Source organism: Boleophthalmus pectinirostris, unplaced genomic scaffold, assembly GCF_026225935.1.
Source record: "Boleophthalmus pectinirostris isolate CB_2022bp ecotype Guang Dong unplaced genomic scaffold, ASM2622593v1 HiC_scaffold_21, whole genome shotgun sequence".
NCBI classification, from domain to species: domain Eukaryota; kingdom Metazoa; phylum Chordata; class Actinopteri; order Gobiiformes; family Gobiidae; genus Boleophthalmus; species Boleophthalmus pectinirostris.
The window spans coordinates 21,827,095-21,842,323 of NW_026571175.1; the positions used below are offsets into that span (position 1 = coordinate 21,827,095).

Here is a 15,229-nt window from a genome sequence, read left to right on the forward strand (position 1 = left end):
AAGAACAGGAATTTACTTACAGATCAAATAGCAAAAGAAAATTCCAGGATCATGTAGAGTGTTAATACAAACATTTTAAGACTAAAACGATAAGGCTCATTGCAGCAGTTACAGAGAGAGGGGGGACAATTTCAGTCTGATTCATCAGCCCGTTTCACTTCGAACCGTCTGAAACCTCTGACCTTGCAGCATTAAGATTTGTTTGCTCGACAGTAGATGCCTACTTTTTTTTTATTTTAACCAATCGCTGCTATTTGGTCATGATGTACATAATGCACCTCTAACGAGGCTACCTGGTATATTAAGCTTTCCCCAAATCCTGTAGGAAGAAGGGCAATAATGTCTTTTCCCTTGATAAAATTCATCAAACATTCTCTTTGTTCCGGCTTTAAATCCTCGATCTCGAGAATCGTTGCCAACACAGACTGTATGTCTTCGTCTACGTCCTTCTCGACCGCTTTGTTTACTGTTGTGCTGTACCACAAAAGGGACTCAGACAGGTGCTTTGAGTTTGACGTCATGGCTTCACAGCTCTTCACTGATTGGCCGGTGCGCGGTCTACACCTTCTGGGGTTCGTGAAAACCGTCTAGTATATTCCAATCCTGATCTAATCAGTAGAGAGAAATGAAGTTGAGCGGAGGCACAAGGTGGCGCCAGCCTGGCTAGGACAATTTCCCTATGTAAAGTAAATTGGAAACAGAGTCGATGGAGCCGGATGCGCCCCCGTGCTCACTTCCTATTTGGAACACGGCGCTAGCTGTTTAGCTCTGTCCTTTTGTATACACAGTCTATGAAGCGAACTCACCCCTAGAGGCAGATGATTTGCTGTGGTGAACATTGGAAAGTAAAGCCAAAATGACAAAGGGTAACTTAATATGTCAAACAAATCCAAATATGAATCATAATGTTATTCCAAAGCCCCTGTTTTGCTTATCCAGGATCATGCAGTCCTACCATTAACATGACATATTCTTTACATTGAAACCACTTGTAGTAAATGATCACAGATGTTCAATAAATCTTGTATATGCTGAAGAATGTATCATAAAATGGAGGCATCAGAAACACATTGGCATCTCTCAGTGGATAAAACAAAAAAATTTTATGTTGGAAATGCGCCAGAAACTGTAATGAATGGCATGGGCGGAGAAATATTTGATCATATGGTGAACCTTTTCAAACATAACTCTCAACTTTATTGACTCTCCACCTAGCCTTTGTTATCTGACCTTTCTATTTCCAAAAATACAATATACTTTACTATTACTATGAATATACTCCATAAAATTATATGTGTATCCAGTGATGGTCCAGCACTTTGACCTCTATGCTCTTCACCGTCTTTACACCAGGGAAATAGTTGGTCAAGTGGAAAATCTTTTTAAATCACACCCTCAAGTTAAATACCTCCCCACCTTTACTGTGCAAATTTCTAATTGTGACCTATCTATTTCCAAAAAAATACTCGTATATACTTAATATACTTCAAAAATGATATGTGTATCCAATGATGGCCTTGTTAGGTGTGTGCAAAATATCAAAACATTGTGATACTAAATTTGGTGATGTAGTATCGTTATCATGGGCGGCTGTATCAATGTACTGAGTGTTTTTTGGTAGCTTTTACCAATTTTTGTTTTGTGACTGCACTACAAATTTGCTTCTTATTTAATGAAAGGAAACTTACATGTTTTGATGGTTAAAATTATTACCGTGATGATATCGTACAGTGAGCCATGTATGGACCCTGTGATTTCCAGCGCAAGGCTACATGGCCCAGCACTCTGACCTCTTGGCTCTTATGTCTTTATTGTCCCTGCGTCAGGCTATAGGATGTATGTTAACTCGCTCTATGAATATGAATGCTAGTTAAATGCACACCCGAGCCTCCCACGCCCCACAGTAGCACGACACAAGACCCAATCGGCTTTCTCAAGGATACATCAATCGCTGACAGTGGCAAGATTGGATCTGCATTGACCTTGGGAACGGACCGCTGTAACACGGGGAAAGAAGAAGAAAGCAAGAATACTGTAAAGGAGGGTGTAAAGGAGGTGTGCAGAGAGGGAGGAGGAGGGTGAGAGGAGGGGGTACATCCTGATGAGAGGGACCCCAAGATGAGCAAAGATATGAGCGTGGAGGAGGAGAAAGGGGGGGTCAGTGATGGAGGGAGAAGAGAGGGAGGAGGTGGCGGGGGACAGGGAAGCCATATGGCGGCAGTGCAAATGTATTAAACTATAAATCAGGAGAAGCGAGCGCGCGGACTGCCAGGTGGAGGTCTCTCACAGCTGGGGGCGCTCTGGTTCACAGGCAGACTCGACACGCAAAACCAGATCTTCAAAAACGCCCAGGAGAAAACTGATACGCCGGGCTGAAAAAACACATTTTGAAATTATCAGATTTTTGTCTGTTTTATTTGTAAAAAGAAAAATAATCAAGTCCAAGCTCAAAATGTCGAACCAAAGCAGGATTCCTTGGTGACACAAACTACATGATCAGACTCGAGGAATTTGCTTAACATTATCTACCTCTTTTCTTGATTCCATTACACCAATTTTAAGCAGCTACAAAATACAAATACACAAAAAATATATAATTAATGAACTAACATTCTACTGCAGTTTGGAGAAAATACAGCTGGACTTCGATATGTATATAGATAGGGACACCGTTCTCGAAATTTTTGGCAGGACTGAACTTGACTGACATTTGATGTTTGTGTAGCCAGTGTGTTTTGTGTAGTCTTGTGTATGTGTTGAGTGTGGAGAGAGGGTTTGGGGTGTGGGAGGGTTTTGTTTTAGTTTTGTCTTTTCTGTTTTCGTTTGCTAAATTTCAAAATTGAAAAAATCATAGGGTAACACTGGCTGATTAGTGAGGAACCTACAAGATATTAAAACAGTCCTACTTTGATTCATACAAGGAAAACTTTCTCCCAATTGTTGGACTAATTTCTGATCTGTATACTGTTTTTTTTTTTTTTATATAAAAGTCAAAAGACCCATGTTAATTGTGTTAACTTCAATGTCCATGCGAAGCTATATAAAACTCTCAAAAGCATTATATAGAAACAATTTAAAACCATCCTTTTTAATCACTGATTAAATCGCTTGTCTCCATGGAGATTTTATTGCAGATTGATTTGGCATTGTTTCCCAAAGACTGGGTCGCAAGAGTTTTTTTTGGGTCACCTTGTCACGATCTGTATGTAGGTCTGCAATATACACTTCTGACATGTGTTTAAATGTTAAGATATGTTTTGTATAATTACTAATCTTTTTGAAATTATTTTATTTACTGTTTTGTTCCAATATTGCTGGTTCAATTGAATGTTGAAAAAAAAGAAATGGGCTACATTTAATGTCCAAATAAGCAACTTATGCATACCTTTTATTGATGGATCAATCCATTGTTTAAAACTTGAATAATACTAATTGTTCAGAGAGACACGATCACTCAGTCAACAATAAAATATCCTCAGTAATGGTCAGATCCACCTTTTTTTCGTGATTTATGAACTACTGACTTGGGTCGCGAAGGTTTGTGACTTTTAAAATATGGGTCCCCAGTAAATACATTTTGGAAACACTGTTCCATGGTATGACTTTAAACATTTCCATCTATTCCAGATGTTTCTATTGCTCAAAAATACAATCATGTTTTCTTTGAACAGGGGTGACTCTCCACAGATCTGAAATGTAATGTAGCGTAGTGCTGTAATCTGGGTATCTAATTTTAATCTACACTGTGGAACATTGTAGACAAAGTAACAACATTTCCATGGAGACATCAGATGATGGATTCTCTACTAGAAAATGCAATGCACCTTTAAAAAAATAATTCAATTTGCCGAACTGTATTTTTAATTAGGTAATAACAAACCAAAGACCTATGAGTCATCTGAAAACTATACTCTAATTTAACTCTGGGCACACCGGTCAATGCGGTCAGGAGTAAGTGCTAAGAATGAGGTTGAAAAGCAAAGAGAGAAGTCCCCGGGCTTTGATGGTGATCCCGTGATGGTGTCTGGGTCGTGTGCCCAGTGAGGGAGCTGGCAGAGGCAGGCCCAGGCTCTGCTCCAGAGGCAGTGATGCAGAGGACAGGGGCTGCCCGCGCGCTCGCTCACTCACAGAGAACCACGGCAACAACGCTTTGGTCGGGTTAGATAAATTACTGCTGTGTTTAATTAAAGTGAGGTGGTATACATTTCTATAGTGGATGAGTAGGAAAAAAATTGTAATCGTTGTGCAAAATGAAGAAATGATATGAAAAAAGTGTCATAAACCATAGATTTGTAGACTTTTAACAAGAGAGTAAATGGTGAAATGCTCTTCTAACTTAAAATACTGGGGTGCCTGATTTTCAAACAATGAAGTATTTCATTTCCATCCATTTGGCTAATTTGTAACTCCCACAAACCCTTGCACACACTGGTATTCACATGCATAAATGATCAGGAATGTGCACAGCTTTAGAACAGCTTTTTCAGACAGCGAAGTGAAAGAAGAGTGGACCAGCACCGCACTGCCAGACCGCTGTCAATCCACTCTCATCCTGAAGTGTTACATAGCAACACACATAGTTCTCTCAAAAAAAGAGTAGAGGAGGTCGGGGGTACACTTGACATTAAATAACAATGATTTTATTGTGCGTTATTGTGCTTTTTTGGTTTGTTTTTTTACACAGACCGAATGCAGTGGTGGCATTTTGTATTTAAGTCCTCATCTCTTTGGGCTAAAAAATCACAGTTACAAGAGAAAAGTCGGATTTCCCAGTTTTAAATGACAAATAAACAACATGAAACTCCTTAACAGTGGATTGCAGCAAAAAATCTACATCTACATGTTAGTTGCTCTATGTTTTAATATTTGATTCGATTCAAAATGGCTCTGAATATTTTTTAAATAATATTTTTTCACAAAAATTCATTAGTAACATCACTGTTTTCATGATTTTAAAAAGCTTATAGATTATATTTCATACAGTTGTGTTCTCTTGAAGGTATAGTTGACTGTATTATTAGTAATTATTAATAAATTGCAATATATCATCCATTGTTTTAGTATCAGGATATATCGGGATATATTGAATCGTGACACGCGAATCATGATATGTATCGTATCTTCAGAGTTAAGGCAATCCACACTCCTACTATTATATTTAAAACCATGATGCTGGTTTTGTAGCTGGCCCACAATTAGGCTATTTAATCAATACATCGACTGAATGCATTGAAAACCTTGACGCAGCCTCCAACATGTCAATCTCCCAACACGTCACTAACACTGTTCTGTCATCTCACTTTGAAATGGAAAATCTTAGAAACATTGGGAGAAAAATATGAACGTCAAAGTATTGAAACAGAGCCCAGAATCTTAACTCCCGCTAACCACAAAAACCCTGACTCAGTATTTTCTGACATTTTTTGAATGGCAGGTTTCTCGCCGCCAAGCCTCTCTCTGCACAAGATCTGCTGTCAAGCCCCTGATTCATGGTATTCCCACACACCAACAGTTCTCCTTTTACACCTCCAATCTTTACCCACTCAGCACGCTATTACAAAACAGCCTCAATTCTGAACTGTGAACTTCATTTGAGCTCCTCCAAGCCTCTGCCCATTCTTGCCATGTAAGAATCTCATTAATGTTGGCTAGTGATGGATGGGGGTAACTGGACATCTCCCAGTAATGCTCCAATAGGCTGAATCAACAGTGAACTCGAGCCTTGATCTCTAATCTTTCCCCCACCACTACACACACACACACACACACAACACACAAACACACACATTTATAGCAGTTGAAACAGACATCCCAGCTACAGCCATCAACCGCCAAGGCTGCCTATCCATCAAACCGCATGTCCACTAAAGGATGAGAGGACAGCGGGAGGGGGCAGAGTGCTGTGGAGTGGCTGCATTAATAGAGCATAGCGTCGTACCTTGGTCTGGAGATAATGGGGGTAGTAGTAGGTGTACTGAGGGTACATTGGCTGCTGTTCCAAGCGCTTGCCCATGTAGCTGGAATCCTTAGCAGTGAGGCAGGGAATGGTGACTCCGGAGCGAGCGATATGCCAAGATGAGATCAGCTTGTCTTTCCTAATATCCCCCTCTTTTTTTCTTCTTCTTCTTCTTCTTGATCTCCTCTTCTAGTGCTGCTGCTGCTGCACCGCGATGTGTCACTCCGCCGGCTTCTCTCTATCGTGAGGTGTGAGCAAGATCCGGAGTTCAATTAGTCCACAAGTGCGCAAGGTGGTCGCTCAGTGTCCGGAGAGAGTGATCGGAAAGCTAGGGTAGGTTAAAAAGGTACAGCCAGGCAGGATAGGAGCAGGCGAGGAGCAGGTGGCTGTGGTGGCAGTACTGTTGAAGGGAGAAGAGGAGGAGGAGTAGGAGGAAGAAAAGGGATGGTAAGGGAGAGTACGCAAAAAGGGTTGACTTGTTTTGTAGAAGCGTCTCCGATCTGTAATGTGCCACGCTCTGAAATCTCTCTCTCTGCTTCTGCTTCTGCTGCTGCTGCTGCTGCTGCTGCTGCTGCTGCGCTGGACTGGGAATCGACTGGGCTGTCCTGTTTGAAGCTCACACACGGATGCACTTTACACAGAGGAGAATATCCCAGTTTGGTAGAAAATGAGGTTAAAATCCCAAAGGCAGGCTAAAAGATTGGCGGAAAAGCGCAGTGAGAGCCCCAGAAGAAGTCCTCCGGTTGTAAAGAATGTGCTCCTTGTGTTAGTGTGAGTTACTATAAGCAGCCTGCCTCCTGTCTCTTCTCTCTCTCTCCCCCTCTGTCACAGACTTCCCTCTTCTTCTCCGCGCTGGGCTCCCTCCACACTGACAGAGCGGTATTATGGGGGCTCGTCCGACAGCAGCACAGGGCGAGAGGAACGGCGTGGCTGTCTCCTCCTTCCTTATCCCCCGCCAGGAGGTAGGAGGGTCCTGAAGCGATCCAGACACAGACCAGCGGGTAGCAACGTTTTCACAACCTGCATGGGAGAACAGAGCGGAGGCAACACAGCGCGCAGACGGAGCAGAGCAGAGCAGAGCAGAGCAGAGGGGAGCAGGCAAAGCTAGCAGTCGATACCCCCTGCTGGACGTATGAGGAAGTACAGGCAACACATGCACAAACACACAAGGATAAATGCAGTGATTTAAGTGTGCTGTAGATCACTATAAATGTACACTTAGTGGGAGCCGAGGACCGCGGGCTTCCAAACTGCAATAATCAAACTCACTTTAGGATTTATACAGCTATAAAGTCAACTAGGGACTATTTGCCTCGATACACAGTCACACAGGCTAATGCTGTTTACTTTGAGGGAACAGAGCAAAATTGGAAGAGAAATGTGAATACTGGAGCAGAGTGAAGACAAACTTGAAGCCTGCAGGGTTTTTGAAGACGTAAATATTGCGGAAAATATTACTTCAGTCAATCACAAAATGCCTGAACACAGTAAGGATTAGAAAATTACTTAATTAAATTTTATAAGCAGATTTGAATTAGAATCCCATATAAAATCAAAACAAACTGGTTTGATAACTACATTTATTCTAGAGATGTAGCAAAATTATTATCTTCCAGAAAGAAGGAAATGGTACTTTTGCAAAAAATAAAAAAATATAACTTACAGACTAGAAAAAAAGCAGGACAATATACCTGATTTGTAAAACACCAGGCAATGTTTAGCTGCTTTCTGAGATATTTTCATGCTTCTAAATTTTAGTTATACAACTTTGAACAAATAAGCACAATGCTTTGTATTTGTTTATTGTTGTGAGGAGACCTTGAGTGTCTAGAAGGGCGCCTAATAAATAAAAAATGTTATGTATGTGAAAGCAGTTGTGCATCATAATGAAGTAAAACATAGCCATGTACTGTATAAAGCGTTAGGTATCTGTTCTTTATTTCAGCATATTTTAAGTGGACACTTTCTACTTTTACTTCACTACATTTGAGAGCAGATATTTGTACTTCCTACTGCACGACAATTGTGAACAGAACTGAAAAGTAAAAGTAGTTTTTATTATAGTTTGAGACCTGCTGAAAAGGCTGATGGTTTATTTGTAAAATGTTTGTAGTTTGAGCAAACAAATAAAAAATGTATTCATTTGGAAATGCTGAACAAAATTTAGCAAAAATCTGTTTTAAAAAAAAGTTTTATTACATCTCAAACTCTGCGCAAAATACTTACCACTTTTACTGGAGTATTTTTGCTCTGGTGTTTTTACTTAACAAAACTGAGTACTTCTTCCACCACTGTGTAAAAGCAGAAAACGTCAATAATAAAGATGACAATAACATACCAGCGTATTTTTTCTGCATGGCCTGTCCATTGACTAATCCATTGTATCCTATAGCCCGCGTTCTTACACAATTCAATCATTGTATTAACAGTTATATTGCAAATGAAACACCCTTTAAAGCTGAACAAACCTATCGACAAAAGTGTGTTAAGAAGACAAATCAATAACAGCACAACAAGGTCCTTTTTACACATGTGGATAAAAATATCACAAACTTTTATCGGACTGAGAGATGGAACAATATTGACTGAGGTTTACCGGATTAACAGTCTCTAGATAAAGCCAACACCTCAGCTTCAGCAGGTCAGTGGTAGAAAGTTAAGAAGGAAAGAAGTATGGAAGATAACCACAGATACAGAGGAAATAAGGTGTGTATATATAGAGAGAGGGAGATGAAAGCTAAGAGATCCATCTTTATCCAGAAGTGTGCCAGCTGAATGGTACAGTCTGTGTGGGATTTTATAGATAAGGTTTATCATTTCCACTCATAAAGGTCATGTCCAAGAAAAAAAAAAAGTACTAATAAAAGACATTTGTACTCATATGGGACAACAAAACAACTACTGCTTTTCTTCTGTACTGCCCCAAGAGCTGCGGGGACTTCCCCTGCTGCAGAAGCTTTCCCCAACCAGCTTTTATGATGTGCTGAATAATTTGCTTGTTGTCTTGTTTTAAAGAGGGGGTATTATGCATTTTTTTTTTTTTTTTCTATCATGTTATAATGTTGTTCCATCAAAAATATGCCACAATACAAAACTGTATATAAGACCTTGACAAACCTGATGCTTTGTGCAGTAGATTCATTAGCAGGATGCACGCTGATTGTGTTGTGATAGTGGTTTGAAGGGGAAGTGACTTAGCATGAAGAGCAAAAGGAGAGGAGACTCAGAACATTAAAAATAAAAGTGAAACTTGTAAAACATGTTAATAACACGGTGATCTAAACATGTTGTGTTTGCATCAGAGGTGGGACCAAGTCGTTGTTTTGCAAGTCTCAAGTAAGTCTCAAATATTTGACCTCACGTCCGAGTCAAGTCCCAAGTCAAATACAGGGAAGTCCAAATTAAGTCTTGAGTCACTGGTTCATAAGTCTAAGTCAAGTCCAAGTCGTCTGCTTTGAGCTTTAAGTCATTTCAAGTCTTTAAACCAAAGTACAAAATATAGCTTTAATTTTTTGCAATTTATATGACTCTTAAACTAAATTGTTCTTAAAAAGTCTTGGTATATTTATATATGAGTAGTTATAGAGTATACAAGAGTTGTAGAAATTAATTTAGTTAATTTTTCCTTTTTAAATCAACAAGATCTTAGTGTAATTCATTACAGTCAGAATAGAAAGAATTCAGATCTAAAAGTGCTTCTCAAGTCACAAGCCTCCAGCCCGAGTCAAGCCCCAAATCACTGACCTTCAAGTCCAAGTTGAGTCCCAAGTCTTAGTCCATTTTATCAAGTCAAGTCTCAAGTCCTAAAAGTAGTGACTCGAGTCCAGGTCACGACTCGCAAGTTCCCACTTCTGGTTTGCACAGAAGTTAAATAGCCCTCTTTTATGTACTATGGCAAACAATTTTAAATATATTTATTGAAAATCTTTTTAAACATCCATTGTCTACACTGGACTTTACTCAAGTAAGATTTGTTTTGTTTTTTCGTAAATACAGATAAGATGAAATAAATATTATGGAAATGTGTAAGTGATCTCTGTATTATTAGTGTGTGCCACAATCAAAACAAGTAAATAAAGTCAATAAAAATAGAACCAATAGATCAATAAATAGATCAAGTCTCCACACACACACAACATTATACCATTAAACTGCTTTGGCTGACTCTAAAAACAGCAATGTCAATTTTCTAGCAATAGAGTTTTTGTTTAGCTGTACTTCGCCCTCGCATGAGAAGGATGCCTCCAATACAATACAACAACTCTTGGTGAGAAGTATGGGAGGGTCTGAGTATATTTTGCCAGTTTTAAGTTGATGATGGGGGAAGTGGAGCACCCAGAGAAAACTCATGCCCTCCACCCAAAAAGATTTGATTCAAAACAGATGGAAAAGATCATTTAGACATCATCAGTTGAACATGGAGGCTAATTTATTGCTAAATGGCCAACTCCTGAAACCTCGAGTATCTCCAAAACATAAAACATTCAAAAGGCTGAGGTATAGGATGGGGAAATGGTTGTATTTTGCAGTTCAGATTACTGGACAAAGAGGAGAGAAGGTCTTACATAGACACTGGTCAGTAAAACCATGAATATTTATTGGTTCGAGCATTAAGAATTAAGAGCGGGGAATTGAGACTTGACTTGTGAAACGAAGGAAGTTGACCCATGGCCCTGGGGTCGGAGAAAAGCCCGCCAGGAGCCCCGGGCCGGACTGAACTTTTGGCCCCAGCAGAGGTCTCATCAGAAAGGTGAGGGCAGTTCAAAGCAGTAATGGTGGCAAATTATTGTTCTATGTTATGTCTTATATGTTATGTGCCCTGAAACTTACAAACCATTATGTGTTGAGAGGTACTAGTGTCCAAACAGGTTTTTCATACAGGAGGAGGGGTTTTGCTCTGTGGTCATTTATTATTGATCCAAGAATCACCAGCTAAAGTTAATTAGCCCGATAGCACTATATATTACAGTATATTTTTTCTATCTTTTTTTCAATCTACTGGGTAATATCTGGGTTGGAGACTACTATAGTACATTTATAGACCTGGTATTGATCTGGTGCTCAAAAAGCCCTATTGTGCTTGTGTCTTCTGTAAAGCTATAGTCCATGACACCTGTGGATCATTATATTATAACTTGCACATTTTATCTAAAACAACTTAAGAAAAGAAACAAGTCCACTGGCCAATGGGAGCAGACGTCTCAGTAAATGTCATCACAACAAAGAGTCGGTATCTCTAACAGATAGCTGCACGTCACAGTAACGCAGCACAGATTTTTTGGTCATTGATTATGAAAATAAAACTAGAGAACCAAGTTAGTACAAAGCACTGCGTATACTGGTGGGAGTGAAAACTGGAATTAATCAGAAATATGAAAATAAATCATACAAAATTATTGAAAATAAGCCCTTTTTTTTGCTCAAACATGCACGAAACACTCCAAATACAACTTTGGTTAAGTAAATGGTGACAGGAAACAAGGAAAAAAGTTTATTTTGTTTTAAGTACTTGTGCCAAATACATAAATTGACATTTTCCTTGCAGAATCATCATAAGTAAGATCATCAAACTATGAGGTATACCTGAAACATCCTTTGCAGTAACATTATCCTTGTACTTTACTATTATACTCAAAGTTTAAGATCAAGACACATGTGAAGTATTGTTGATGAATCATGTTGTAAAGTGGTTCTCACCAAGCGGCTGTTCAGAGTTTTAAATAGAAAAAGAAGAAGAGAGCTGAGGTTACACCACAGCCCTGAGGTGTGAACTCCAACAGCTCCTCTCCTCAAGAATTAGGCAGCTCCAGTTATAGACAATACACACACCACCGCTCCACATCCATATATGTTATCATATTTTCTATCACTCTAAAAACTGGGAAACTGTTTGTAATTAGGATGAAATTACAAACTAAACAACTTGCTAATTCAATTTGTGCATTAAAAAAGAGGCAAACCTGCTTTTATGTAAAAAATACACCTTTGTGAAAAATACAACAATACTTGTCAGTATCGTTCATTTTTGCAACTTGGAGGATTCCGTTTCAATAACAGAATCACAATTGAAATGTAAAGGTGCACTGGTGTAACATTTCTGGTGTCACCTGCTACCTGCACCTATCATTAATAGCATTCATTTAATTAAAAGCATTTTTATTGTTCAAAGATACTTTGAAAACATGAACTCCTCTTATGAGCAGGTCACCTCTCCACAGATCTGACCGGTAACTTGGCCTGATGGTGTCATCTACTCCATGGAGATGCATATCGTTTAAAGCAGTATTTCCCAAACTTTTTCTCTGGGGACCTATATTTTAAGTCACAAACTGACCCAAGTCGACAGACATTTCTCGTAAATCACAAAATAAAGGTGGATTTGACCATTACTGAACACTTAGTATTGACTCAAGTTTTAAACAATGAAAAACAGTAATTGAAGCAGCAATAAAAGAACATTACATGTAGCGTATTTCTTTTTCTTTTCAACATTCATTTGAACCAGCAATATTGGAACAAAATAGTCAATAAAATTATTACAAAAATATTAGAAATTATACAAAACATGTCTTAACATTTTAACATACAAGCAGATCGTGACAAGGCAACCCCAAAAAAATCTCTTATGACCCACTTGAGGGTCGCGACCCAGTCTTTGGGAAACAATGGTTTAAAGGGCTTCACAATGTTTTCAAACTCCAAACACCTTCACTAGAGTCATGTGAATGATTTCAGCCCTGAAAGTTCCAATGTCTACTGAACAAAAGGTAAAAGGTAGTGAACTTAAATACAACCACTTCATGACGTCACAAGGTGAAACAGAGCATTTTGAGCTTTGGAGATGTAGACAGACTAATTATAAATGGTTACTCAAACATGTGTGAATGAAGAAAAACAAATGGGTATGTTTCTGATGAGGTGACAACATTATAACATGGCTTAAATCTCAGAAGAGTCAATTTTCTCTAATATTTAATGCCATACTGGGGAACACTGCGGGCAAAGCAATAACATCTCTATGGAAACAGGCAGAGAATGGACCCTGAAGTGCACTGCCAATATTTTCACTTTTACTTTCATTTTACACAATGTTCCTTCTTGTTCTGAAGTGGCTTTGGTCACCATCAACACTAAAACATCTTGACCCTGCACTTGGAAACAGCAGCAGAAGAAGGGCCCTAAACAGCAAAAGAACACACAATGTTCCCTCCCAAAAAATGTTCTTAGAAAGTCCAGTTTCACCTCGCCCTGACCTCTCCCCTCCCTCGCCTCTTCTCCCCGGCTGCATGGGACACTCTGCGCTTTGTCAAAACTACACAAAAATCCAACTACACTCTTTGTTTCCTGTGGTCTGGCTGTGTGGACTATACTATTGTGGGCGGTTACCAGAAATGACCAGATGCAAGGAATTTCGAAGGAACACTGGCACTCGTCCAAGAGCGGGAGGGTGGTGGTGGTGGAGGTGCATGGGACAGAGGGGAGAAGGAGAGAGGGGGTGGGCTGGAAATAGGGTTACAAAACAGCGGGGCCGATATTCCAGGAATTTTTTTTTTTCTCTTGGCAGCACTTCCACAGGGGGATTGCCGCACACAACCAGATCGTCTTACACATTTCTATGCTAACTTACTGATGCGGCATGGCTAACTCCGAGCTCCCCGGGGCTATAGCTATCATCAGAAAATGTAACATGAACTATCTCTCCACGGTCACAGTGACATGTTTAATTCTACTCGCGACGCTAAAATGCACTGAGTGGATTTGACGGGCATTGGACAAGCATCAAAAATTCAAGAGCTGGAAGGTAGGGCACAAAAGACAGGAAAATATAGACAGTTTTCACCAAGCTACATCTTTGTGTTTAAAAAAAATCAATGAATGTAACAGTGAATGGGTGTCAGTCAATCTCTGTCTAATAAAGACCATAGTTGCCACAAGACTTCACTCTGTACTGTTAAGAAGTAGAAGAAGCTACACGCCTGAATAATCATCTCGCTTTTATTGAATTGTCAAACTAAAATTTACAGTTTCAATGTGGTGAAATCTCATTTACGAATATTTACAATTCAAAACAGCCTCTGATGTATTTGAGCAAAGCAGTAAAACATAAATGAATCACAGGAGAGAAAGTGTTGGAGAAAACCACAGGCCTGGCAGGTTTACAAAGATCATGAAGAGTAGACCACAGAAAACAGTGGGAGGAGGAACTCACTGTGTCCACACACAAATTCACTAAACTTCTGAAAAATGACTGGACTAACTCTTCTGAAAAAAAGACTACGATTTTGCAATATTCAACAAGTAATGTGCAAAATGTTACTTATGTGTTATAGCAGAGAGGTTTGTTTTTCTGCTTCGTTAAAGGTGCACTGGGTAACTTTTCTGGTAGAGGGTCCGTGAAATGCTTTTCCCCATGGAGATGTTATAGCTTCGTCTTGAATATTTCACAGTATGGGATTAAACCTTTTCTATCTTCATGGAGACCAAACCAGATCAAATTATAAGTCAGATCTGTGGAGTGCCCGAGCTCAGAATGACACTATTTCTAGGTATTTTTGAGCTATAAAACCACCTGTAATTGAATAAATGCAAAATAGATTTAATGTCATACTGGGGAAGATTCTAGGCAGAGCAATGACATATCCATAGAAACAAAAAAGTGACCACCCTCCACCAGAAAAGTTACACAATGCACCTTTAAAATGAGTGGGACAGACAGTATCAGGCTGTGAGAGTAGATACAAAGAGATTGAGGATCAAAAAGCAAACATTAAAATCCACCATTTTTCTGGCAGCCGTGCATAACTTCAATAGATGCATTAGCAAAAACTGATAAAAAGTAAATAACCAGATAAGCAAGGTCACAGGTTGTAAACATATTAAATATTAATAATAAACATTAAATATATAAAACATTATACAGTATGAATAGTGCTTTGAATGAACTCTTTTTTAGACTTATTTAAGCATCTCCACTTGTCCTTAGTTAGCTGTAAAAAATATTTAACAGCACTGATACTGACAAAAAGAGCTGGAAAGTGTATACTTTCCATGATATCGATTCAGCCGATATCCTGTTTGGGGATGTAATAGGATGTAATAAGACTATTTAGACAATTGAACTTTTATTCATAGCTGTTCAGCAGTTATTTGAAGGACAAATTGTTAAGTTGTGTAATAAGTGAACTGTGTTTTTAGGAAATATTTTTCATTCCAATACTGGTATTGGTTGATATCGAGTATCAGCGGATACTTTAAGTCATCAGTAATGGTATC

At 39.1% G+C, this 15,229-nt stretch overlaps 1 protein-coding gene across 2 annotated transcripts in view; it reads right to left on the reverse strand.

The window, feature by feature from the left end:
* Positions 1-6,979, reverse strand: part of rbms3 (RNA binding motif, single stranded interacting protein) — a 446,391-nt gene extending 439,412 nt beyond the window's left edge. For both annotated transcript variants that reach the window (XM_055157285.1, XM_020932479.2), the window contains exon 1: positions 5,939-6,979. In XM_055157285.1, the coding sequence (XP_055013260.1) occupies positions 5,939-6,013 (75 nt within the window). In that variant the 5' untranslated portion in view covers positions 6,014-6,979. The remainder of the gene's footprint in view (positions 1-5,938) is intronic.
* Between the last annotated feature and the right edge of the window lie 8,250 nt (positions 6,980-15,229).